The 25,560-nt window shown below is 40.5% G+C and overlaps 1 protein-coding gene across 2 annotated transcripts; it reads right to left on the bottom strand.

The window, feature by feature from the left end:
• Positions 1-131: 131 nt before the first annotated feature.
• On the bottom strand, positions 132-24,075 carry LOC132260127 (uncharacterized). 2 transcript variants are annotated; one of them, XM_059758066.1, is made up of 5 exons: positions 23,781-24,075; positions 8,322-8,592; positions 5,043-5,177; positions 2,653-2,853; positions 132-497 (listed from the first exon to the last, which is right to left on the bottom strand). In XM_059758066.1, exons 2-5 carry the CDS (start codon positions 8,590-8,592, stop codon positions 475-477), a joined length of 630 nt encoding a protein of 209 aa, XP_059614049.1. In that variant the 5' UTR covers positions 23,781-24,075; the 3' UTR covers positions 132-474. The 2 variants fall into 2 exon arrangements, with proteins under 2 accessions (XP_059614049.1, XP_059614050.1); XM_059758067.1 differs by having other exon boundaries at positions 8,403-8,592.
• Between the last annotated feature and the right edge of the window lie 1,485 nt (positions 24,076-25,560).

The following is a 25,560-nucleotide window of genomic DNA, read 5'->3' as shown; positions in this document are numbered from 1 at the left end:
TCGAAAAAAGGTGATTATTTTCTAATCGGACTACAAATATTTCTCTTTATATTTCTTTTTCTCTCTTCTCAAATCCAAAAACGAAGACATAAGGTGGCCTAAACAAGGTGTCTCTCTTTTCAATTTTACTCTTTCCAAAAACCCACTTTCGTCGGCTCTTTTGTCACCTCTTATTTCTTTTTTTTGTACAAAAAATTACACTGATAAAATTTTACAATATCTTTTTTTTTCACCGGTTTATGCAAAGAATGAAAAAATCAGCTATAAAACACCATTTCGCCTTTTTTAAATCATCATCAAATCTCTGTTGGGCTCAAATTTCCTGTAGAATTTCCCTTTCTCAACTGTTGCTTTTTTCCTTGGTGGTTTTCTCCAGATTGGCAGGTTTTCCTTTCTCTCTCTCTCTCGTGAAACTCAACGCAATTTCCAAAAAACTTTAATCATCTTGAGACGTTGTGTGACTTGTGAAGAATCTTAAGCGCGACTCTTGCGTCCGCCTGAAAAAAATACACACACAGAAAAAGAGAGGGAAAAAAACATTAGCGAAGAGATCAATTTTTCGTCAAACACAGGAAATTGAACAGCGATTGAACTGCACAATATTGCGCCAAAATTATTTCCACCTTCGCGACTCATTCCGACTTTTTCCAGATGATCGCAATGTGATTTTCATTAAATCGAACTCCCACTCGGCGAACGCCTGGCTTTTCATCTCCGCCACGTTTGAGGATGAAAGGTTGGAAAGTCATTAATTACAACATTCAGCTTCCGGCTCAATAGTCCATTAATAATATTCGCAATTCGGCCACGAACGTGCGTGGAAATGAGCGAAAAGAACATTTTCCAGGAATGCTCTCTAGTTATAATTCGCAAAGTGACTGGTTTTTGCGTTTTCTTCAACAGATAAGACGCAACTATATTAACTGAATTCTGGATGTCAAAGCCCAGCGAGCACAAAACGGTAAGATTTCAACGTTAAGATTTAAAAAGTAAATATATTTGCTTTATTTAGCTAAGATTTTAGCCATTTGGTTGATGCACTAGCGAACGTAGCGGCTACCAGTCAAAGTATTGATGTGCACTTAAATGCATAGATGTCGCATGAAGTAAACTCATGTCATTTCAATAATATAGTTCGTGATAACAACACTCAAATTATTTGTACAAATAGCGCTTTGAAATTTGAAGGCTTTAAAGATTTTTGAGGCCACAAAGACATTTTTATATGACACTTGCTAAGTTTTGATCAGAAAAAAACAATAAATTTTGCAATATTTAGCGAAAAACAGTAGAAAAATTTGCTAAAATTATGAAGGAAATTGAAGAACAAATTGGCTTCATATTATGTTTTAAATTGCTGTATTTTCTATTGAGTTTCCTCCATTGTCTACTGCGATCGCTGGCCGTTTCAATTTATTAGCAGCTTATAACTTTTTAGCTAAATTAGCTGCTTTCTTTTAGCTTTTGGGCTCGCTGGGACAGTTGAATTTGATTTGATTCAATTTCAACTAATTGTAAAACCCCATAAAATGCGACTATTGTTGGAATATGAAATAAGCACAATGATGTTGTCAGCAATTAAATTGCTGAGTTATGATATTTCAATCACACACAAACAATTGCTTAATGGGGTCAAATTCAAATTCTTCTTCAAAAATGCACCAAAGAAAACTCAATTGATTAATATTACTGTGGAGTAAAAATACTGACACATTATTAAATCCACATCTGGGCTTCTATTGGTGTCTATTTCTATGACTATCAACTCGTTGAAGGGTTAAATTGAGGTTCACATTCACAATACTGAGAAGACTGAGAAGTTTTATCTCATAAACAGCGGAGAAGAAATTAATGAGTCATTGCAAAACGGAGTGAGACTGTCGCGAATTCGTATCAGTTGCAAGTCCATAATCACTCCAAGTTGAGGCATCAGCAGTTCATGCCACCCGCTGAAAATGCCCCACAGCGAGGAAAAGTGGGAGATAAACTCCAATCGCCATGGCAGAGTTCAATGGAACATGCTTTTGTACGTGAAGCCGAAGGAGCATCGCGGGTTTTTGATGGAAAAGAAATCACGCGCGCATTCCATTTCATCTCTTTTCTCACACTCCTTCTTATTTTAGGCACAACGAGAAGATCGCCTTATCGTTTTGGAGCCAAAAATAACACGCGTGCGATGCCTTTTTTTCTCTTCCCAAAGCCCACCAACTGGAATACCAGTTTTTGAGAGTTTCTTCTGTCTTCCTCCCTTTCGGGGCGACTTCTTCACTCTCTCATCGTGTGTTTAAGAGACTGATATTTACATTTCTTGCCTCTTTTTTTTGCCCTGTGTGCAGAAAAAAAACAGACTCCAGAGGCGAGTTTTTGTGGTTGCCGTGAGTAAAATTAGACCCCCGTTAATGGAACTGTTGACAAAATACTGTCGCGATGAGTCTCAAATTGATTAGGAATGTGAACAACGTTTTGACTACAATATTGCGTCAATTGCGCTGACTTCTTGAACCACTTTTTTTTTCTCTCACAACGCCTCGCGTCAGGCGACATGAATTTTTGGTCAGAGTCTAATCAAAGTTTTATTGGACGACACAATTGATTGTCTGTTGATGAGAAATGTTGTGAAATACAAGCAACTCTAGATCATGTGCTCATTACCTTTCTCCTTGATGTTCTTCTGGCGCTGCTCCTTGTTGGCTCCATTCTTCTCGCCACCCTTGCTGTTCTTCCCCGGATTGCAGTTCTTGTTCACCACTCGAGTGGACTCGCAGGCAGCATCGCTGGTGGCCTTCAATTTGTCCGTGCGCGACATTTTGCCGGCTATGCACTCTGACCAGGCGCCCTTCTCGTAGCGACAAGCTGACGACAACACAGGAAGGGAGGAAATTAATTAAGGACTCTCCACCAAACACCTTTCATCGATCCCAATTAGCCCTCATTTCCCACTCCACCGACAGACATCTGGATTTGCCGGTGCGATGGAAATCCCAAGAACGGAGGTGAAATGAATTTAGCGAGCTCTTCACAAGGCGCTGTCTTTGTGTGTGCAAAGCAGAAACCAAGGGGGAGATAATATGGTCAGAAGTGGTGTACAGGTCAGCAGAAGTTCAAAAACACACAACTTTTCTTTCCTGTGTGTTTCTTCTACTGACTAATCATTCAGATTCTTTGAATCGCCCGGATTTCCTTTGAATTTCACAAAGAAACAATCCTTTTCTAGGTTATGTAACGACTCGAGAACGGATTTACTAAATATTTCATACTTTAGGTCATCAATTCTTATGCTAAAGTCGCCAAGATTGCTGGTAATTAACAAAATTAGGCATTTTTGTATCAAAAACACTGCAAATAATCTCGAAAAGAGTTTTGTGGACTTGGAAAATGTCTATTTAGACCATTTTCTGCACGATTTTGACTTTAAATAATCAATTTTGCGTTTAGTGGCAACTCATAAAAGATGATTTTAGAAATTTTTGAGGTTATGATCGGAAAAGACGCTGAAATAAGGGATTTTTCAGTGGATTTTTACAGAAATTTCGCATGGAACCTTAAGATATTTAATATATTTTGCGAATTTTTGTCGAAATATTAAGAGCATATTATCTCCCCTTTGGCATAAACAATGCGAAGACGCTTGACTCTCAAATTCAGTGCTGAAGGAAGTGCATTTTGTGCACACTTGTTGCCATGATCAATTTACATGCAATTTTCCTATTTTTCTCTCTAGCAGAAAATCCAGCAAAGTGAATAACTCACAAATTGTACAAGCGCACCGGCAAATTTCCTCCCCTTGCCTTTAAGCACTTCCCAATGCTCTCGTCCTTAATGGGCTCCTCGAGAGTCTTGTAAGACAATTTTCGTCACTTCATTGAGCCTCAGAGATTTCGCAACGCGAAATTGCAGATCACAGCAAAATCTCACGAGAGATGTTCCACTTAAACTTTCATTGCTCCCCATCATCGTGCCGCAATTTTGATTTCCACGTTTTTCCCAAACCACCACCCACACATTTCTCTGTGTGGGTGGCAAAAACAAACACCTTTTTCCAAACGGACGGCGCGCGTCCTTTTTGCACCCGTGAATTTGTGAATGGATGGAAAATGAAATTGAAAAAGTTGCCTCAACTTTTGCAATTTGACTTCTGTGCATGAATTTTCATTCCCTGATTGTCGGCGCGCAGAGGATCGCAAAAGGATGTGGGGTGAGGGTGGTGGAAATTCTCTCATCCCTTTCCGCACACGGCTGACAAACAGATAAATGTCTGTTACTTTTTACTCGCGTTGTCAGTGGAGATTAAACACACTTTGAATATATTTTTCCGTACACTTCTTTTCCTGGTTCGTTCTCTCTCTCTCTCTCTCTCTCTCTCTCTCTCTCTTCTAATAATAAATGTCAAGAGCAAGAATACAGTCATGATTGTTGGAGTTTACAGTGAAGAATTTTCCACTCAGAAATTCTTTGTTTGATTTTTGACGGATTCCTTTGTAGCATCTTGACGTTAAATAAATCCTAAAGAAAAGGGATAAAAGCGCGAAGAAGATGAGATGTGTGTATATGGAGTGAAAAGCCATGAAAGTTTGAAGAGGAAAGAAATTCAATGGAGAGAATTCATGCAGTGAATTTGTTCACTGGATTTTTTCCACCATCCAGAAAAGTTTGTGGAGGAGAAAATGGCATTTTTCCCCAACATTGTGCACACACTCACCTCAACTTTAATATCCGGTTAATTTTCTTATCATGCGTCTGAATTTCCTGGGGCAAAAAAACTCTCTGGTAAATGAAATTTTTATCATTCACTCTCAGTTTTTGCCAGCCGAATGGGTGGCAATCGAGTGGATGGTATTCGTGATTTGGTGGCAATGCTCTCCACTCCTCCCCAAAAGCTGGGCCCCCATGAGAATACTGCCAGAGTGACCAAAACGCACGCCAGGGAAATTTCATGTTATGAAAAACATGCTCAATGGCAAGAGAGAGCAGCTTTTCCCGGGCCAGTAATTCCATATGCCAGCCCCCCAAAATAGAACCCAAAAATTATTGATTAGCCTCACCCTTCTTGCACTTCTTCTGGATTGTTCGGGTCTGGACGCATCCCTCCTCGCCCTTCTTCAGTGTCAGTGTTCGTGATCGTTGATTTGTCTTGGCATCGCACTCAGTCCAGGCGCTCTTCACGTACCGGCAGGATCCTGCAATATCGGGGAAAATGCCATTAGAGGGAGTCTCCGTCAGTTACTCAATCACAGACTTATTAGTTTATTAGTTTACTACATCATGCAATTAGGATCAGTGTGCATCCTTGCGACTTGCACAGAGTCGCCAAGTTTTGCTCCCGGCTTTTCATCTCTCAGAAACTCCACAATTCACAAAACTAAGGCCATCTGCTTTATGGCAGAGATGACAGAGTTTGTTACACTTTGTTAATCACTTGAGTTTCTGCCACCCCCCTTGTCCCCGCCCGCACCCCGTGAGTGTGTGCTTTGTATGCAAAATGAGGAGGGTTGAATTGAATTTAATTTTGTAATTTACTCCCCCGCAAACTCCCCAGCGTGTTTTATCAAACACACACCAAGTGATCAACAATATTTCACACAACAAATTCTCCTCTGATCCCAGATTTATTGTCCCCACTGAGTTGAGGAACTCCGGCATCCATTCAGGACACTCATTCCGCCATCCCTTCGAGCTCAGAAGCAATTGTGACGACGGAGAGAGAGAGAAAAAATCCACTGTTCCGTGTAATTTCATGAGATGAAAATCTCATTAAACTCCCCTGATTGATGTCTGAAATGATAATTTAATTCTTCACATGAAAATTTATTCCGCCGTCACATGACTTTTTGCATACAAAAGACAAAACCTAGGCAACATCTTGTCTCCTCTCATTCTCCAAAATGCCAAAATTTACGAGCGAAGCGTGGCGAAAAAGACGTCACCAAATTGCACCTTATGGCCAGGAAAAAAGGATCTCTTCGTCCCCATCCACAAGCCAACCTTCACACGGTGGGAGAAAAGGTCGATGGAATGCCGATGACGTTCATTTCCCGGGTGTCCTAATTAATATTTTAAGAATTTCCACCGGTGAAAAGCGAGCGACGCACGTCCCAATATCGGTCTGCCTGCCACCACAAATTTCCCCATTTAATTTTGCGACCTTTTTTCCCATGGAAATGGAATTTTGCTGGTGACGAAAATAGACAAAAGCACCCCGGCGCCAGGAGGAATTTTCACCCACAACACAACACATTAATTCAATCTCAATTAAAATATTCACCATTCACTATCCCATGAATATCTAAAACAGGATTATACAAACTCTAAAATGTAGTTGTTGAACTTTGACATGCAAAATTGGACAGATGAACATCCGATTTTTCAACACTTCAAGAGCTCTAAACAACTCTGTGACTGTTCTCAATAAGGAGTGTGTCGAGTGTGTCATTTGGGGAAAGTTTTCCAATTTTCACTGTACAGGAAAATACCAAATTTTTTTTCGAGATTGTCTCTAATGATTTCACCAGAAAAATTCTCTCCATCCTCTGCCGATGAAAGTTTGTGCAATTTTCTTTCCCGGAAAGATGGTCTTGATGATGGGCAAAAGTAACTCCTGTTCGCCAGGGCAAAACTCATTTGAAATTGTGGGCGGATTGAGACTTGTGCATTGTTTCTGTCCTTCACAAACGCACACACACACACATACACACACATCAGAAAGCTCCGTGGCAAGTTGCAAGACCAACTTTTCCCTTAACTCTCTACGGGCTTTTTTATCCCGCTCCTCCAACAGCCCATCATGTGTCTTCAGCGCGCTCTCGTCCAGACAAAGTGAAAATACTCCCATTGTGTTGTTATTCTTGGCTGTTCATCCTGTTGTTGTTATTTTATTGTTAAGTGCATGACAGTGTTTGTTGGCGGATGAATGAAAAAGTCACTTTTGTGGAGACTCATCACTTTATCGGGACACGAAAGAAAAGTGTCTGAAATTTTCATTTCCTTCTTCTCCCCCCCCCCAACTCGCTCTCTCTTTCAACTTTGAAAGTTGCTCAATTGCGTAACCCTCGACAAAAGGATCCAAGGCGACGAAAGGATCCTTGTGACACACAAGACAGACACACACAGAGAGTGGAGGATGCGATCTTCCCGAGGGCGATTAAATCGTCAATTGAAAGGCTGAAGCGGAGAAATAAATGGACTTGAGCGAATGTACAACACTTCGGTGGCCGCGATAAGACTCCCAAAGTGGCCTCATAAACGGCTCCCAACCCACTTTCTTATATAACTCACTCAACTTTACTCCGCGCGGCGCTCGAAAGGACACTGAAGATTAAAGTTTTACCAAAGTTTTGCCCGCTCAACGTTTTCAAAATATACACGCGCGCACTCCAAGTGTGGGTGGGAATTTCCTCTTGAGAAAACTTCCCTGAAAGCTCCAGTATTGGGAGAAGAATAAAATATCGCCTCGAGTTTATATTCGACAATCCCAAACGTTTATCGAAAAGACTGACTTTGACTGCTAATCACAGCGTTCAGCTGCTCAACTCGTGCCTCAAATTAAATTTAATTATATTTTCTCTCTCGAATTCTGATTGATGGGTCGTTGCAACTTTACGGATTTCGTATTTCCCTCTGTAAAAGCTACTAATTGGGTGTTGCAACATTACGTTTAAATAGCTTATATTGGTGGCCGCCCAGCGGCGCTAGTGTGCAGTCGAGAGTTTATTTAAATGAACTTGTTGTTATGACATTTTAGCACATTTGCACTTTAATAATAAATAGAATTAAAATATTGCTTTTTATGTACTTGCAAATGCTTTAGGAATCCAATTAGTTTCCTTGGAAACGATTGAAGAATGTCCAGAAAGACATAATCTCAATCTTGCGCATTGAAATGTTCACAAATAGCGAGAAAAATCCAATAATAACATAATTATTGTCTATTTCCTTGGTTTTCACGTCAATTTTCCGGTTTTATGAAACTTTTTAAGTCTTAAAGAAGTTAAATTCTTCACTATCGTAAATTATATGAATCGTAATCTGGCAACACCTTTCATACCAAAAATGGTATGAAAGTAAAGTTGCAACGAGGTTTGGAAAATAAAATTTTACGGAAAAAAGTGTACAAATGGTGTGAAAGCGACAGAAGGATGTGAAAGAGGATTAATATGCATTTTTGGGGATTAGTCGAGCTGTAAAGTTGTTCTGCAAATCCTCAGATTATGCTTTGTGTGTGTGTACATTTTTATAATCACCGAAAATCCACTGAATTACTGGTGTTAGTCCGCTGTTAGTTAGCTAATCACAACACTCCTCTTTATCTCAGCGGTAAAACTTACTCTGCATCTGTTTCTCACTGGACAGCGCATCTTTCTGTTTGTCCTGCTTTCTACTAACTTTGCTCAGCTTCTCTCTCTTACCGGACACACCAGCGGCTCCGCTGATGTTCTTCGTGCCTCGCTGATTCCTTATGAGCACCTCATGGTCGTCCTCCTGCCAAATCTCACCCACTGACGCCTCCAGATCGTGCTTCTCGGGGGCACACTGTGTCTTGGTGGGGAATATCGAGAGCGAGGCCACGGCCAGGCAGCAAATCAGGAAGAAATTCATCTGGAAAGGAGAGGAAAATTTATCACAAACTTCGCCTCGGGGCAATAAATTAATTTTGTATCGATGAAATTGCCCAACTTTTAGGCACATCACTGCAATATCTATAAATCAGAGACAGGCCAATGTATGTAGTATGTGTGTGTGGGCATGTAATTTTCATTGCTTTCGCAACATTCCTTCGCACTGGGAGTTTTCAATTTATTTCTGCAGTGATCGAGTTTTGTTGAATATCTTTTTTCTGCACTCATAAATTGATGGGGGGAAAAAAGAGGCAACATTTTTATCACTTGGTGTGTGAGAAATGCTCCGACTTTATTGATCAATTTCATCTCTGGAACTCAGGATTAACATCTCTCTCCCATTCCTTCCGCCAATTTGCTTCACTTCATCCCGCCACATATTCCCCAATTGTATGGTTTTGACATTCAATTTATTTGTTATTCAGCCATTTATATTAATTTTCTCGGGCTTTTTCCTGAGCGCTCAGATTCCGATTTCACTCCAACGACTGGATATTTTCATTGTTATTCGCAATTGCTCGATATATTGAACGACCACTTGGTAGAAATGGCCTTTTTGTGAGGACAGAAACATATTTCCTGTTCACTTTTCCTTCCACTTTCAGCTTGCCCGAAATCAATTCTAAGTATAACCAAGAAACTACAACAGAGAAGCCAAAGAATGGAAATCCATTTGATGTTTTTTTTGCTCTCCATAAAAGTCCTCCTATTTCTAATACCTTTAAGCAACATTCATCGAAACACTCTTCCTGACGGGAAGTGTTTTTCAAATGTATTTCACATCAACCACTCTCATCAAAGTCCTTCCAATGCCTTGGCAAAGGACTTTCTTATGGCCAGAAAAAGAGGCAACGAATGGACTGCAATGTGATGTCCATTGAGAAGAAGAAGGAGGGTAGAAAAACGAGTTTCGGGGTTGAAGCATACATTAAAAGCTCATCCATCAATGAAACTTATGCGGAAGTTTGTTTTTCATGCAACTCGCCCCCATTGAAGGGCGAGAAAGAGGGTCCCGAAATACCCCTCATCAATCTAATCAATAGCTTTGGTAGATTTGATGTAAAACCCCTCTGAACGTGGGCTCAATAGGTGGTGGCCAAAATTAAATTTAACCCAAAAATATTGCCTCAAATTTATCCTCTCCTTTTGCACACACTTTGCCAGCAGATTCTGTGCATTTGGCGTTGAAATGAAATGAAAATTGTGCTCCCACATGCAGAGCCTCTAAAATGCCAATTGAATTGTAATTTCTTGCCCATTTTGCCAAAACCTCATCATCCATTCATTCGCCACTTTTCCACCACTGACACATTTCCCCCCACCCCACTGTTGGGCGCCTGTTTTTCACCCAGCGGATAGTGTCGTTAAAGTTTGACGCTAAAACCAACATAAATCTGCATAAATTGCCAAAACTCTCGCGTTAACTCCATATCTTGTTCAGACGAGGATGCTTTATGTGCACATCTGAAACCCGCCTGATTTCACCCCCACACTGGGTTGCTGTTAAGCCCGAAAAGGAGTAACTTTTGCACGCCCATGCAGAGCTGTACAGGAGGCGGGAAAGGACATTAGTTGCGCTGCATGGACTAGATTTTGAATTTCCCCATCAAATTTTCATATATCCATGAATATCTAATTGTTTCGACTTGATTAAAATGAGCCCCAAACATAAAGGGCCAAAGTATCCAAGAATGCACTGCAGTGCCTCTGATGGCGGGGAGCATTAATTAGTGGGAAAATGTGGGGTGACTGTTTGGTGCTTTCCACCAACTATTTAATTGCGTCATTCCGGGAGGATAAAAGGATTGCAATTGAAGAAAAATATTTGCAATCTGACCGAGTGAAGGCACGCGGGGAATTCAGTAAACACCACCTCCCCAAACATGATGAAAAACAGCCATGGGGTCAGTGACTCTGCGGTGGGAGAAGCGAGTTTTTGTCAGGAAAATAATTTGGCACATAATGAATTTTACTACTAAATTAAACACAGCGCGCACCTCAGCGAATTTCGCAATACAATACAACACACGCGCCGGAATGGGGCCATTGGGGTGCAATTTAATGGAATATTCTACATATACACCGATTGGTAATTTAAATATTTAATTAAATTAATTAGTGACCCGACTGTTGACCATACACTCCCGTATTGCCATTCGCTATATTAATTTCTATCGCACTGAATACATTCATTTGCAATCCACCAACTTGTAAAATATCCCATTACCTTTGCCAACTCGTTCATGAAAATTCGGTGGTTTGCGACACAGTCGCAGTAAATCTATTTTGCGCGGTTGCAGCCCAGTGAGCCAAACAAGCTAAAAGAAAGCAGGTAATTTAGATGAAAAGTGCTAAGCTGTTAAGAAATGGAGTCGAATGGCTAAAATCTTAGCGAAAAAAAGCAAAAACATTATCATTTAAATCCTAACGTTGAGATTTTAGCATTTTGTGTTCGCTGAGTTCCTGGGATTGAGTGAAGTGTAATTTGATATGAAACAACGTCAGGAGTCAGAAAAACTATCCAATTATGAATGCTCGTCGATTTCTGGGTAAAGAACTAAATCTATAGCGATTCACTACTTTGATATTGAATAAAACTGTTGATTTGAATCTGTTTTTTTCCCAGAAAACGCCCCGTGAATTTAAGCACAAAAGCCACATGACTGAAAGCTCCAGTGTTTTTAGGGCCTTTTCAGTGGGAAAATTTCCCAGGGAAAGTTAGCAGATGAGAGCTCATCGATTCCCAATCGGGACAAAAAGGGGTTCATGAGACGAGGGATCATATCGGGGCTCATTTGAATACATTCCCACCCACATTTTGTGCCCCTCGTTTGTCATCTCATTATTCAGCGCGCGCCGTGGTTTGGGTTTTGCTGCGTGTGTGAATTAGCATTTGATGAGTGTTTTGTGCTCAAGTGGCTGCAATACGAGATGTAAGCCCGGCGTGTGAGGGTGGGAAGATGGACGATGAGATGAATTTTCGGTTTGCCCCAGATGAATTAAACAGGCACACAGAAAACCTCGGAGCAAACACGCAGCAATTTGTGGAGGCAACCGAGAATCCCAGGCAAATTTTGGCCACTGAACGTTTTAAATGGTGGATTTCTGCACTCGCTCCAGAGAAAACCCGCCGCCAGAATCATACCCATACAATATGAAGAAGAGAAAGTTATATTGTCGTCATTTCTGATATGACTTGTTTGTCGGAGAGATAAAACTTTTCCTGCCATATCGCAAAACTTTCCGCCAAATGAGGATCAGCGCACAAAGCCCAGCAAATTCAACGATGAGTGGAAACTCAATTGTGTTAATTAAATAGAACGAAAAAAAAATTGTATGAGAGAAGGAAGAAATGTTGGGATCATAAATGAAGCATGAACGCGAGGAATGGAGGGAAAAAATCAACAAGAATTGATATCCTGTTGTGGTTTCTAATTAACGTCTCTTCATCTTCCACCACCGCCTCAGTTTCGATATTTTCCCTCGTATGTCTCGCGGAAATTGCAAACTCACCCCCTCGCGTGCTCACCTCCCCCTGCGGAGGGAGACAAATAAATTGAATTTGAGAAGATTATCGGGTCCATCATGCGGAGGGAAAAATTGAATTAAAAGCACTCACTGACACTGCACACAACATCTCTGTCTCTCTAACATCCTATTTACATTCCCTCCCCCTTGCAATTTCCTTTCTCTTTGATCCCCAGAACGTCTATAAATCAATCTCAAAGGACAGAATTATTCACTTACACCCCAGGCTTTGTTGCTCTCCATCTTTGCTTCCTCCTGAGTTCTCTAATTAAAGAATGCGGTGTCAGGAAGGATTGCGTTTTCAGGGTCTTGTAAACCCCTCACAGCCACTCTCCACAGTGATGGTTGTTCCATTCGCAGAAAACGAACTTCCGACCAGAACGACAAAATCACAACGTGACACTCTTATCCCGAGGATATTCATTGGCTCTCGTGCTCTCAATGGAGCGTCACGGAGGGCAGCCATATAAACCTGGGGGAAAAGTCGGGGGGGGGGGGCGAATTCAAATAAAGCGAATAGAGGTCTTGTGTGTGCGTCTCGCCATAAAATGCCTCAGGTTCGCACCCTCAGAATCACACGACCTTTGTGACCAATTACGCACGTAACGCAACAATTTGTCACCAAGCATTCCGAGGATTTCCTGTGTGTGTGCACGGAAAAAAGGGGGCGCCCATTTTCGCACAAACATGCGAGTGGGTGTCAATATTTGAGGGTGTTTTGGCGATGGTAATTTACTCAAATTCCAAAATAGACCTACGGTGTGTGTTGGACCATTTATCCCAAGGAGATCCCTGAGTGATTAAAGTGTCGTTGGGGCTCAGCCCAATTGATTCTCCCCCCCTTGCTCTCGCAGCCCAATTTCGCCATCTCGTGCGTGGAAAATTGCCAAAAAGTCTCGTCTCCTCTCAATCTTCTTCCGTCACTTTTGAGTAGGATCCCTTTCACCCTTAACATGATGTAAGCCCTTAACACGGAGGAGAGGAAAAATTCAATCTCTCAGGCAGATTGGAAACAATTTTTATCCACTTCAGGGCTGGGAAGCCTCTAAGTCCGTGTAATAAAATGAGTCGAAATCAATAATACCATCAATTTGACATTAATATGGTTATTTTGGAAAATTCACCCAGAAAAAACACACGCAGAACCGTTCGCTTTTCCCTCTGAAACATCCTGTTTCTTTGATTTCTCCGCAATGGAGGGTGAATTCTAAAGGATATTTAAGCAAGAGTTGAATGAGAAATTGATTTTGAAAACCCCAAATATATTAAAGTAGGTTTTCAGGTGCTTTAGAAGCCGCATTTTCCCAAGGAAAGGTCAATAGCGCTACAATTCCCTTTCCCTTTTTGAACTTTGCTCTCTCTCTCTGCCTGTTTTTCCTAGAAATTCCCTCAGCAAAAAAGATAGAGAGAAGAAAACTCTTATCTCTAACTATTCTCTTCACGTTCTCAATTTCTTTGTCTTTCATTTCACATCTTCCTCTCGTCAAACTTGATACACTTTCTCGCCAAGCCAATATTTTCGTACAACTTTCAGTGTTGAATTCATTGAAATTTCCTTTGGCACTTCATCCTTCCGGCGAGTAACTTCTGTTGCCAAAAGTTAAATGTGCCATTGCTCAATTTAGTGCCACATTACGCTAAGTTTATTAATTGCCTCCTTCATCTGGAGAATGTGTGCTGGCTGGGTGTTTATTCGCAGATAATTGAAAAACTTTCAACGCCACATTTCATATTACTTCATATTAGTTTAAATTCAATGTATGTGATACTCTCTGTCTTTATATTTGATCCTCTATCTAAAACTATTCTCTCTCTCTCTACGCGACTTGTACTCTCACAGAATGCCAAAAACTTTCTGCAAAGTCCTGAGGAAATTACAATGAGAATTTGACTGTATAACTTCATTAGCATAATCATGAAATTTATTTCTCTACTGCATTTCCCAAACTTTCTTGTCTTTTTACCAAACACAGAATGTGTGCGCAAAACTATCAAACAAACTTTCCACTTTGCAGGACGCACACAGTGTTTGGACAAACAAGACTCCCTTCTCTCTCTCCGCAAACCGAAAAAAGGAAGGGTTTAAGAATCCCCAGTGAAATGTGATTTAGCAAAAGCGAAAAAGTTCAATGAACAGCACAAATACAGGGGACAAAGTGTGAGCTTATAAAGTCATTAAAGTGTGGAATTTACCCCTTTTCTTCTCCGAGGAGCTCTCTCTCTCTCTGCTCATTTAAAGTATGATTTATGTAATGAAGCTTTTGCCCTGAAACTTTCGCCGCACACACACAGGGAGAGAATTCTCCGCCCACCTCCGCACCCGTGGCATTTTAAACAGGATTCCACCATCCCTGTCGTGGCAAATATTGAGGGGTTGAATTGAGAAATGATGGCACGAGGGAGTGGAAGAGAAGCAAAATGTGTGGCCCACATAGAAATTCACTGGGGAAAATGCGCACGGAGCTTTTCATGCCAGAGAAAATCTTCTCTAATAAACGTGTATGACATCAATTGAGTATCTCCTTTTTCATGTTTCACCTCATGTTCGCCCATACACCGAAAAGATCCTGCCATGGCAGCCATGAGGAGTGCAAAGATGATATGGCACACAAGAGAACACGACCGAAATTATTCTCCCACCAAGAGATACACTCGTGAAAATGTTTATCTACTCCGTGATAATTTCTGCTGAAAAATATACTGTCTTGCTGGAATAAGACATCCTCCTAGTTAAATGTCCTTTCTTACGCAATTTTGGTATCGAAACATAGAAAGTCAAGATAAAAAATGAAAATCTACAGGACAATTATCCTGAAGACATCCTGAAGGATCACAGGGACCTTAGGGAACAATTCTTAATGGATTTTAGAACCAGACATGACGCAATTAACTTAAAAATACTGAACAATTGGTCGAAAAAGCTCTTCGCGACTCTTTTTCCGCGAAATCAATCCTTTTTACACGGTCAATTGCACTTAAAACTCTCTTGCTGGGATAAGAGGTCCTTCTGGCTGTCTCCCTGATTAAATATCCTTTTTTGCACAGTCGAAAAATCTCCAAACGATCCTCTAGAGTCGCGTATTGCTCTCTGGAAAGTTCTCAGCTTGTTCTCTGCTTTAGCTTGATTTTTACATCATAAAGAGATTAAGGATTAGGCCGAATGTTTTCAAACTGGGCATGGTCATTACTTACTAATAAGGGAAGATTTATGGAAAATATCAGACCTCTAGCTTCACGTGAAAATTCGTGACACACCGATATGTTTCAAATTCATGAGGGGCGCCATTTAAAATCCCGCCACTGTATATTTATTGCGTTGGACTTTGATGATGTATGAAAAATATATATGTTTTTTTGGTGGGGGTACAGAGAGGAAATTTCCAGCATGCAGAAGAGTCGGAAAATTGTGGCAAACTCAGACAAGCCCACAGGATTTTAACTAAAATCCGCACTCATTGCCGCCCATCAAAAATTCCCTCTGACTGTGAGTCGTTGTTGGCTTTCCCTGCTGTTCGTTCGAATTTCACCCATTTGAAAATGCACTTGTGCGGTTCTTCCCAACTGTTTCAACCACTATTTTAACACATTCACTCCCAAATATCCACCCCCCGCACCCCAAACCCAAAAACGGGAAAACATGCACCCTTTCTCTGCGCCCCCATTTGAAAAGTTTTGGCATTGTGCCAATTCATTTCACCAAAAACATCTCTCACTTAGTTTTTAAACTTCTCCATTTTAGAATATTTTCCAGGAGGGTGAAAGCGCGCATCGACATATGTATAGTGGTTGTGGAAAACACGGTGTATTATATGTGCACTTTGAGTGATGAATGTTCCATCTGTGTTCCATGAAAGTGATCTAAATGATAAAAATTTCAGAGTGTCAATTCAAAGACACGTGAAGATTATTATGCACTTGGAATTCTGGGTGATAAAAATAAATTCTCCAATTTCCCTTTGAACTTTTGATATGGAATCTCCAATTTTCTATGAAAACAATTGTGAAAATTCCCTTTGATGTCTCGCAAATCTCAGCATTTGATGCAATGCGAGGTATTTTGTGAATTCTCTCACCCATGAGAATTCTCAAATCAACACAAATTATTGACTGATATTGTTGAGGAATTTGTCTTGAGACCAACAATCATTGATCTTATACAGAAATACTTCATCTCATTTAATATCTCATGAAGACTCTCTCATGATAATTTAATTATTTCTGAGGAAATTGATAATAAATGTGCAAATGGAGAAGACTTAAGAGCCAGCGTGAGGGAAAGAAACTTGCAATGTGACTGTGAAAGTAGCAAAAAATGTTAATTTCACTCGTCAGTGAAATTTTTACTATGAATGCGCGTCTTTTTTCTTGCATAAGAAAGAAATATTAAATGCATAGTCTGGAAATGGAGAAACTGAAATTCATTGCAGAAAAAGGGGGGATTTTCTTGGAATATCGCCAAAGGGGTGTGGAAAATGGTGGAAAATTCACAGCAGCGTGAATTTTTTTTCTTCTTTTAATAAGAACATTTTCGGTGGAATAAGAAAGGCAGTGATGGGGTGTCAGTAGAGGCTCCTAAAGGGCCAATGTCTGCCCATTTGCCACAAGGGTGAGAAAAGGGTGTGGGCAGAATGGGAAGCACCAAATATTATTTATTACACTTTCCTGAAGTCTCTCTCTCTCGTCTGCGCTATTTATGCCGCAACCACCAAAAGGATAGGAGAAGGAAGAAAATGGTGAAATATCTCGTGGAATCCGGAATTCCTCTCCATTCTCCCTGAAATACAATTCCTTTTCTACATCGGAGACCCCATTTAGATGTATGGAGAGTAAGTGATTTTCCCCAAAAACATCCCACAAACACTGATGGAGTTCGTCCCAAACTATAGTGAAGTTTTTTTTTTCTTTAGCTTCCTTCTTTCGTGAAATTTCATGTGTGAAAAAAGGTGGAGAATTCATATCTTCGCCAGAAGATGTTGTTCCTCCTTTTTCGGGAAGGAGGGCGAGAGTGGAGGAAATCCATTGAGAATAGTTGAAAAATGGTAGCAAATTTCCCTGCTAAAAACACCCTTTCACTCCCATCCATCGTCATTTGGGGTGGCCTTTTTCCATCACTTTTCTCCTCTCACTCTCTCGCTCTTGGTCGCTTCGGCAACGAACATTTGTGGATCTTGACCCGAGACTTGCCAAATAAATAAGATGGTGAAAATCCCGGAGAAAATGAATATTTTCATGCGAGTGAAAAATTCAATTTCCCCACACTGCTTGTGGAAATACCAATAAAACTTCATTCTCTCATAAATTCTGTCCCATTTCTCAAAAAATAAAAAAATACCAGAGATTTCAGCGATGACATTCTTCAATACTGGGACGAAATCTCTGCAGGATTGTAAAGCTCATCGATTGAGGCATTTGTTGCCATCAAAAAGCCCCATCGAAACTATAATTGTCGTGATTCTCTCCCCAATCCCGACACACAATGTGATCCAATTGAGAGGATTTCTGATTTTTCTTCGCTTGGCATTTTCATTCTTCCCAACACACATACATATACTTTTTTGTCCATTTCACAGTCTGAAAAGTGGACAATTTGTTAGAGTGAAGGCGAAAAAGAGCATTTTGCTTGTTCAATTTGAAGAAAATTGACTCGAAACGAGGGCAGACAAAAAGGGCACGAGACATTGGAAAACAAGAGGAATGGTGGATACTTTCTGCCATCTCTCTCTCTGAATCGTTCTTAATTAAAATGACTCTCGCCATTTTTATGTTTCTCCTCTGGAAGCTTTTCTCATTTATTTTTGCACTCTCGCAAAGAACATACCTTTCTAGCCGGGGGAGAAGTTTATATACGTGGCATTTTCCACTATCCAAGAGTGGTGTATTTTCGGAGCAGAAGTAGAGGGATTTTGAGTTGTTGTGGACAAACTCACATTTCCTGATAGAAACACAATTTCCACCGCAAGTTTCACAAAGACTACAACAAAGTTGCTTCAAGTGCTGATCAAGGGGTAAATCACAAGGCGATTTTTGATTACTTTGTGTGATGAAAATCAATATTTGAATAAAAAGAACCAAAATCAGAAGGTTTTTGGAGAAAATATTTAAATAAATCAAATTGTATTTAAATATTTTCAAGGTATTTCATTAAAATTTTAATATCTTATGATTTTCTCTATATTTCGCCGCGAGAGGGCAGCAAAGTTGGCGTGGGGGACGCTAATAATAAGGCTGATTTCGCATAATTTTCTGTCTCTTCTCACGCATTTTCACATTTTATGGCTTCCTGGCGTGATCCTGACAAGGAGAGAAGGAAACTTGAGTGCAAGAGTGAAGCTTTTCAAGCTGATAAAGTTTCAAAGGCATGTAGAAGTTCTCATTCTATTTCCCAAAAGAAAAATTGATCTTTGAGGAGTTCAAATCCAGCTTAAGGCAAATTTGACACTTTTTCTCTTTTTTACAAAAGTTAATAAGCGAATAATATTGCCAAAGTAAATAATATGAATCAAAATTTAAATAACAATCACGAGAAATCAAGAAATGATTAAATAATCTCAAAGTTAATGATCTGAAATTGCGAGTGACTTTCCCTTTGGTGCTGATAGTGTGGTGTACATTTCTCTGTAAAATGTCTCGCCCTTTGCGCAATATATAATTTCTACTTCCACGGCATATTATTTGCACCAGTCGCTCATCATACAATATGAATGATGAGCTTTTAGCTTTATTATGGCGACACAGAGTGGCAAAAAGCCCCGCCAAGGGATGGTGAAAATGCCATAAAAATGATGGTGTGTGCTAAAGTGTAAAAAATGGTGTCTTTTTTAATTAACCAGAGTGTCAGTCTTGTCTTTCGCAGAGAATTCTTCGACGTGCCGAGGAGCAATTTATGCCACATGCATTGTCAAAGTGATTCCTTGCAAGTGTGATTATATAATTGTTACTCATTTGTCATGTAAATTTGCATCATTTTCACAAGACGCACACAAAGATGACAGGGAAATATAAATGGAATTTCCGTGAGAAACATCCCACGAAGAGAGACGAAGCTTTTCCTGTGGATGCAATGTATGGTGTAATTTAATATATCTCTTTTTATCACAGCCACTATCAGCAAATAGATTAAGTGGATGAAAATTTGCTTGAGGACTAAAGTACACACGAACTTGCCAAGAATTTCCACCAGAGCATAAACACATTAAATGTGATTACTGTGCGGTGACATTTTCTCCGTGGAAAAGTGAATTTATTGGGTGGGAGTACATTTTGCCCGAGATTTTCACAACACACACACACTTCACGCGGGTGAAATTTGTATATTCACACGGAGCAGAGAAAACTCTCTCTCTCACATCCTGGCATGGTTTTGGCAATCTACCAGTGTGTCTCTTTAATGTTTATCCCTTTCTGCACGGTGAAAAACTTCAGGTGGAGCTTTGCTCATGAGAGCAATCCAGATAGAGAAGGGATCAAACATATGTGGTTCATTAAAATTGCGCTGAGCTTTTAGTGTGGCATCAAAGTGCAGTCTCAGGGTGGATTTCACTTGATGTATGCGTCCATTAGTGTGTGGGCAGAACTCTCGGCAAGAGGGTAATTTTCTCACCTGACTTCCCAGATTGAGATTCTTGCCACTTTTCCTCCACATGTGTTCCTGAATCGACGGGAATTTCACACTTCAGTGTGGTCGAAAGTTCTACAGATAAATTTCCCTTTCAATCTCTGTGTGTTAAAAAAAATCACAGACGAGCCTCTCTTTATCCTTGCTTCATTGAGGCGAAAAGCATGTGAAAATGTTCCTTTTTCCCACCGCCAAGCATATGATTAATGATGATTTCTCATGAGACTTTTTGTCACAAATTTTCACAACATGATTCTCCCTTTTGCCATGCCGAGGGTCTTCCTCTTGCTTATGAAGCCATCACAATTTTATGTTTCACGTTGGAAAATGCCTGAGAATGGCAATGTGAGGAGGAGGGGGAAAGTGGGTGGGTGGAAATGATGAAAAATCCCCTGAAGAATTTTCCACCCTGCCTTGTTCTTTTGCTCTCCGTTGAAATTTTTTCCTTGTTTTCCCCTTAATAAAATATTTAAAATATTTTTTGCGACTCCCACACTCCCTTCATCTACGATATAAATTGCATTTCTGATGACGACGAGGAGCCAACAAACTTGGAGGACACGCAGACATCTCCTCTGAGATGGCGAAAAGAAACTCAGCATGTATTGTAATCAGCAAGGGGGAGATAATGCAGTCAGAAGTGGTGTACAGCTCAGCAGAAGTACTAAAGAAGTGTTGGGAAACATACAATATTCCCTTCCTGAATCCTGCTTTTACTGACAAATCATCCAAATTGATTCCCTTCAATTTACATGCAGAAACAATCGTAATAATCTTTTTTCTAGGTTATGTAGCGAATCAAGAACAGATTTAGTGAATAATTAGCATTTTAGCACATAAATTCTTATACTAAAGTCGTCAAGCTTGCCAGTAATTGGCAAAAATAAGCATTTTGAAGCAATTAAAAGTGCTTTTTTGATCTTTTGATGCCAAGAAACACTGCAAATTGTGATAAGATTTAACATAACCTCAAAAATTGTCATTTAGAAAACTTTTTGAACAATTTTGCCTCTGAATCAGCAATTCTTAGTTCATTTGCAAATTATAACACATGATTTTGTGATTTAGAAAGTCTTTAAATTGAGTTTTTGAAGATCTCTTAGTGATATTTTGAGGTTATAGTTGAAAAAATACCCAAAAAAGTGAGTCAAAGTCGATTTTTGCAGAAATATTGAATGGAAACTTGACAAATTTGGGAATGAATGTGAAAACAGACTACTAATTTCACGTTCTAAAAGATGTATAGATTTAAGGCATATTATCTCCCCCTTGGTAAGCAAGGAAGTGTATTAAATTGAAATCATTCAATGATGCGAATAAGGAGATTGAGGAAATATGTAGGATGCCGTTCAGAGTTCAGAGATAATTCAATAAACATTGCCCACTTACTATTAATTATGTATTGAAAGCATCACCGATGTCATTGCCTATCAATAGATGATATTCTGCAAATTCTACCATTTTGGTGTGAAACTGAACGTGTCAAACAGTGTATAAATTACACAGGCATTGCCCAATTCAGTCACAATCACACTCGGAGCTTTCCCACCTTCTGTCGCATATTCCCAAGTTGTCTCAATGTGCACTTAATCAAACAAATATGGAAATTTTGTAAGTGCTGTGCCAACCCCAACCCTTCTGCTGGTCGCTCGGCTGAGTGCATGATCTCGTCAATATTGATTGAAGTGACGATAGTACAGGAGCTTTCATCTTGTTGATCAACTTCCCTCCCCAAAATGATTGAACACGGCGGACAAGAAGCCACACACCGGCGGAGGAGAAATAGTTGTCTATCGATGTCGAGCAAATAAATTTGTTCCAATAATATTTGTCCAATTCCCATCATCAACATCAACCCAGTATTTTGCGTCTGTCTCCCCCTTTCGGTGTACATAGAGAGTGAGTGAGAGTAAAAGGCAATTTGGGGGAAAGGGTATATATGACAGAGGTAGCAAATTCCTCTCATTTCACCATAATAAGAAGATCAAGAGATGAATGCCTTGCCCTTTTGCATCCCATCTAAAATGGAAATGGAAACCCTATAACGAACACGATCCATTGAAATGCCTCCCCGGAAAAGGGGGATTTCGATTCACTCTCTGTCTCTCTGTCTCTGTGGAAACAAATTAAATTTGCAATATTTCACTTCTCTCACCACTTCGTCATGCCAAATGTGAATTTATACCCAATGGTTACATGAGAAAATTATAATTAGACTCGCACTTTCTTTCACTTTCTCTTCCAACCTCTCTCATCTCATCGTCGCTATTTTTCCCATCCAGACTGAATTTTCCTCAACATCTTGTTGACAATTTAATTTGTGCGCCAAGCAAAGAAAGAAAAGACGTGCGGTGTAACAATAAAAAAAGAGAAGAAGACTCCTCGTGAGGCAATTTCATATTGTCAGCACAGAGGTGTGTACATAACTGCAAGACATTTTTCAGAGGAATGGCGAAAAAAGGGCGCCACAGGAAAAATTGAGAGTGACTTTGAGGTGGAGGTGGAGAAGAAGAGGAAATAGAATTTGGCGACACAGCAGGTGAAATTGAAAGAAAATAATTCTTTTCACCTGTGCACCCGAAGCCAACACAATTTTCACCACTCCTGCATACATATATTCGTATTCGCGAATACATAGCCAATGAAATATCCCCACAGAGTTAATCTAGATCGATCTGGATATGGTTTAACGGCTGCGATTTAATTAAAATGCATTAAAGTGTCCAAAAGCAATATGTTTATGCCGATATTCTAGACGGTTTTTAATCAATTTAAACAAGTCATACAGATAATAAGTTAAAAAATGTATTTTCAGACGAAATTCTCGTAAAAACATAGCGTTTGGTTCGCTATCTTTTAGCATTAAGATAAAAATTGATACATTTTATGAACCCTTTCGCTTTTTAACCCGCGGCAATCCACCTTTTTTCCCCCCTTAGCCCTGCTACGCTACTGTCCTCTCACACTCTGGTCGTAAATTGATGTCCCACAGACTGAAAAAAGCGGCAAAAAGTGGCTTATCACATAGAAAAAATTATTGTGAAATTATGTAGAAAAAAAAGCCCGGGTGAAAACACCGAAAAAAGCGAGCAGCAGTAGATAAGGCCTCCCCTGTCCACCCACCACCCCCTCAGGCTTGACCAGAAATACCATTTGAGATTATGAATAAGGCAGAATTTGTCCATTTCCCTGTTTCGCCGGCAGAGCAGCGAATGAAATGATTAAAATCACTTTTGCAAGCGCCCTGAAATATGCATGAGAATGTCTATATTCCGCCACCCCAAAGAGCAAGAGTCCTCCGGGAGGGTTTTCACCAGATCCTCTCCATCTCTTGGACTAGGCAAATGACGAGACAAACACACCCCGAAGAAATGGCAACCAACTTTCTACTCAGTGGGTGGAAAAAAAAGGAGGAAGGAAGCAGTGAGATTATAGAGTGAGATTTTACGTCCCTTTGGCGCCTTTTGCCACTTTTTCCGTGCCCCAAAGAAATCATCTCTCTCTCTCTCGCTCGCTTCACCCTTCTCAGTTGGGGGATTTGATGCTCTTTGAATTCACAATGAAAGTGAATTATCTTTGCAGTTTTTACAACTGCTCAACGGACAGAGAAGAAAAAATCCAGTAAATTTGAAGTTGCAAAAACGCGATCTCCGGACACACTTCATTATGTATTCTGACTGCATAAAGTGTAGAATGAATGTCTTAGAAATTTGCATTATCTGTGGCACTTGCCATTTGAGTGATTTTGAGGGGAGAAAAACATGATCACAAGTGCACGAGAAAAAGAGTGTGGGACAAAGGCAAAAGTTTTCACTGTGAGACAGTCTTTCTCAAAACCATTCTATCGCATCAACACTGGCTTTTATCATGTTTCTCTGCGCTTCAATAATTTCTTCTTTGGCTCTTCTGTCCCTCTCCACATTTCCCCTGCTGTATCCCATATTGAGAGCATCCGATGGGGATGGGAAAGCCAGTGAAAATTGACGAGAGATGTGATGCTCGAGGCGAGAAAATATCATTCTTACCGTGAAATGTTTGATCCACACGCAGACGAGTATTTGAACGACTCCTCGAGGTCAGCACAATTTGCAAGGATCTCCCGTCAATCACTGTCTTAAAACGTCCCCTTTGCACACCAGCACACAAGTCGACAAGAGTGTCTATCCACAAGCCAAAGCTAATCGGAACTGTAAATCTCACAAGAGAACACTGCGGCACAGAACGACTTCTCTGCAGTTGCTTTGCTGAGTGAAGAGACACACCAAGAATGTGGCGACAAAGTCGATGCCTCCGGTTGGGATCTCGAGAGTAAACTGATTTGAACTGCGATGGTGAATTGAGTGTGAACTCTCATTGCTGGATGTTTGAGACACTTTCGCCCCCTTCTGCGCGTCCCCTTTGCCCTGGTGCAGATAGCAAACAAACCAGTGCTTCGCTGCTGCTGTTCAAACTCGCTCCTCAACACAGAGAAGCGGAGAGATATTGTCTCTTCCAGAGGTGCTAGAAAGCGTGCTTAGCAGAGTTGAAGCTGAAGCTGAGAGTACATTTAAAGTCCAATTATTTCGGTATAAGAAGACATATTCAGAAAGGATCACTTTCACATATTTCCAGGGTGGCAGAATAAGAAGTTTTCTGAGGCAAAACCCATCCTGGATGGCTCGCTTGGCAGTCTGCAGAACTCTTTGCCTTCCTCAATTGCGCTTTGTGCGACTGTGTTGTGTTTGAGCGTACAAGAGAGGCGAACAGTGGCGAGCATTCACGCCAAACGGGACGAGAGGAAGCGAGAAAGATCCATGGTTTGGAAATAATCAGAGCCAGATCCAGAAGAAACCAGCCACTGGAAGAGATTTTATTCTCAGATACCGTCTTCTTCTTACACTCAACGCAGAGTCGAATTTTCAATCAATCAAATGCACAACAAAAACACATTTTACACCAACCGAAGAGAGTGCAAAAGTGCAAATGTTTCGCCTGGAATTTCATCCCTGTGCGTAGGAGTTGACGAAGCAAGGGCGAGTCCTTCGGCAAACACTGAGCATGCGTGCCAAAATGTCGAGAGATGTGATGCTGATGAATGCAACACAATCCCTCCCGATGATGGCGAGCCACACTGGGACAAAGAATCGCATTATACACTCTCCTGCCTCTTCGATCCCACTCAAAGCACAACATTCACCCAGATCATCACACGATTGTACAACAATTCAGCCCAGAGAATGGCCCGAAGGAGGGAAGGAAAGGAGCATGGCAAGAGAGACAGCATGTGTTCCTTCAGTTCCTTTTTTTTGCAGAGGAAAATTAAGTGGCAGTATTTTCAGGACATGACCAGCAAGAAACAAACCAACAAGCACCCAATTCCGTCCCTGTCTGACCTGAAATTGCAATAAACCATCTCGGATGCAAAGAAAACTGCCATTTTCCCATTCTCCGCCACTGAAATATGCAAATCCGCCTTAGAGCTTCGGGGGAGAAGCCGAGAGAGCCATGCAAGACATCCATAAGAGGGTCACTTTAATGCAATCCACATGGCGTCTGCAGGAGCATGAATCGCGAGCAATTGATCGCCAGAGATATTTCGCGATTGCTAATGTTTCTTCTGCAAACCCAAATGGAAAATCCCATGAAATAATATTATTATTTGCTTGTGCAATATGTGTTCCTAGATATGAATTTTCAATATTCAAATAGGAAAAACACTGCCAGGATGTAATGGAATATTTCTGCACAAAAAAAGGGAAAATATCCCGAGGACTCAGCAAACAGAAAGAACAGAGCATTTAATCTATGTTCTCATACCTCTTTTCC

This window comes from Phlebotomus argentipes, unplaced genomic scaffold (genome assembly GCF_947086385.1).
Source record: "Phlebotomus argentipes unplaced genomic scaffold, Phlebotomus argentipes genome assembly scaffold_18, whole genome shotgun sequence".
In the NCBI taxonomy this organism is placed as follows: Eukaryota; Metazoa; Arthropoda; class Insecta; order Diptera; family Psychodidae; genus Phlebotomus; species Phlebotomus argentipes.
Note: the sequence above shows the minus strand (reverse complement) of the source record. Positions and strands in the feature narration are given on the sequence as shown.

Excerpts from the sequence above, each read along its gene's own strand:
- LOC132260127 (XM_059758066.1), bottom strand. The coding sequence starts at position 8,592 with ATGAATTTCTTCCTGATTTGCTGCCTGGCCGTGGCCTCGCTCTCGATA. Across the intron at positions 5,178-8,321 it reads CAGTGAGAAACAGATGCAGA|GATCCTGCCGGTACGTGAAG; the intron begins GTAAGTTTTACC and ends CCGATATTGCAG. Across the intron at positions 498-2,652 it reads GAAGAACATCAAGGAGAAAG|GCGGACGCAAGAGTCGCGCT; the intron begins GTAATGAGCACA and ends TATTTTTTTCAG.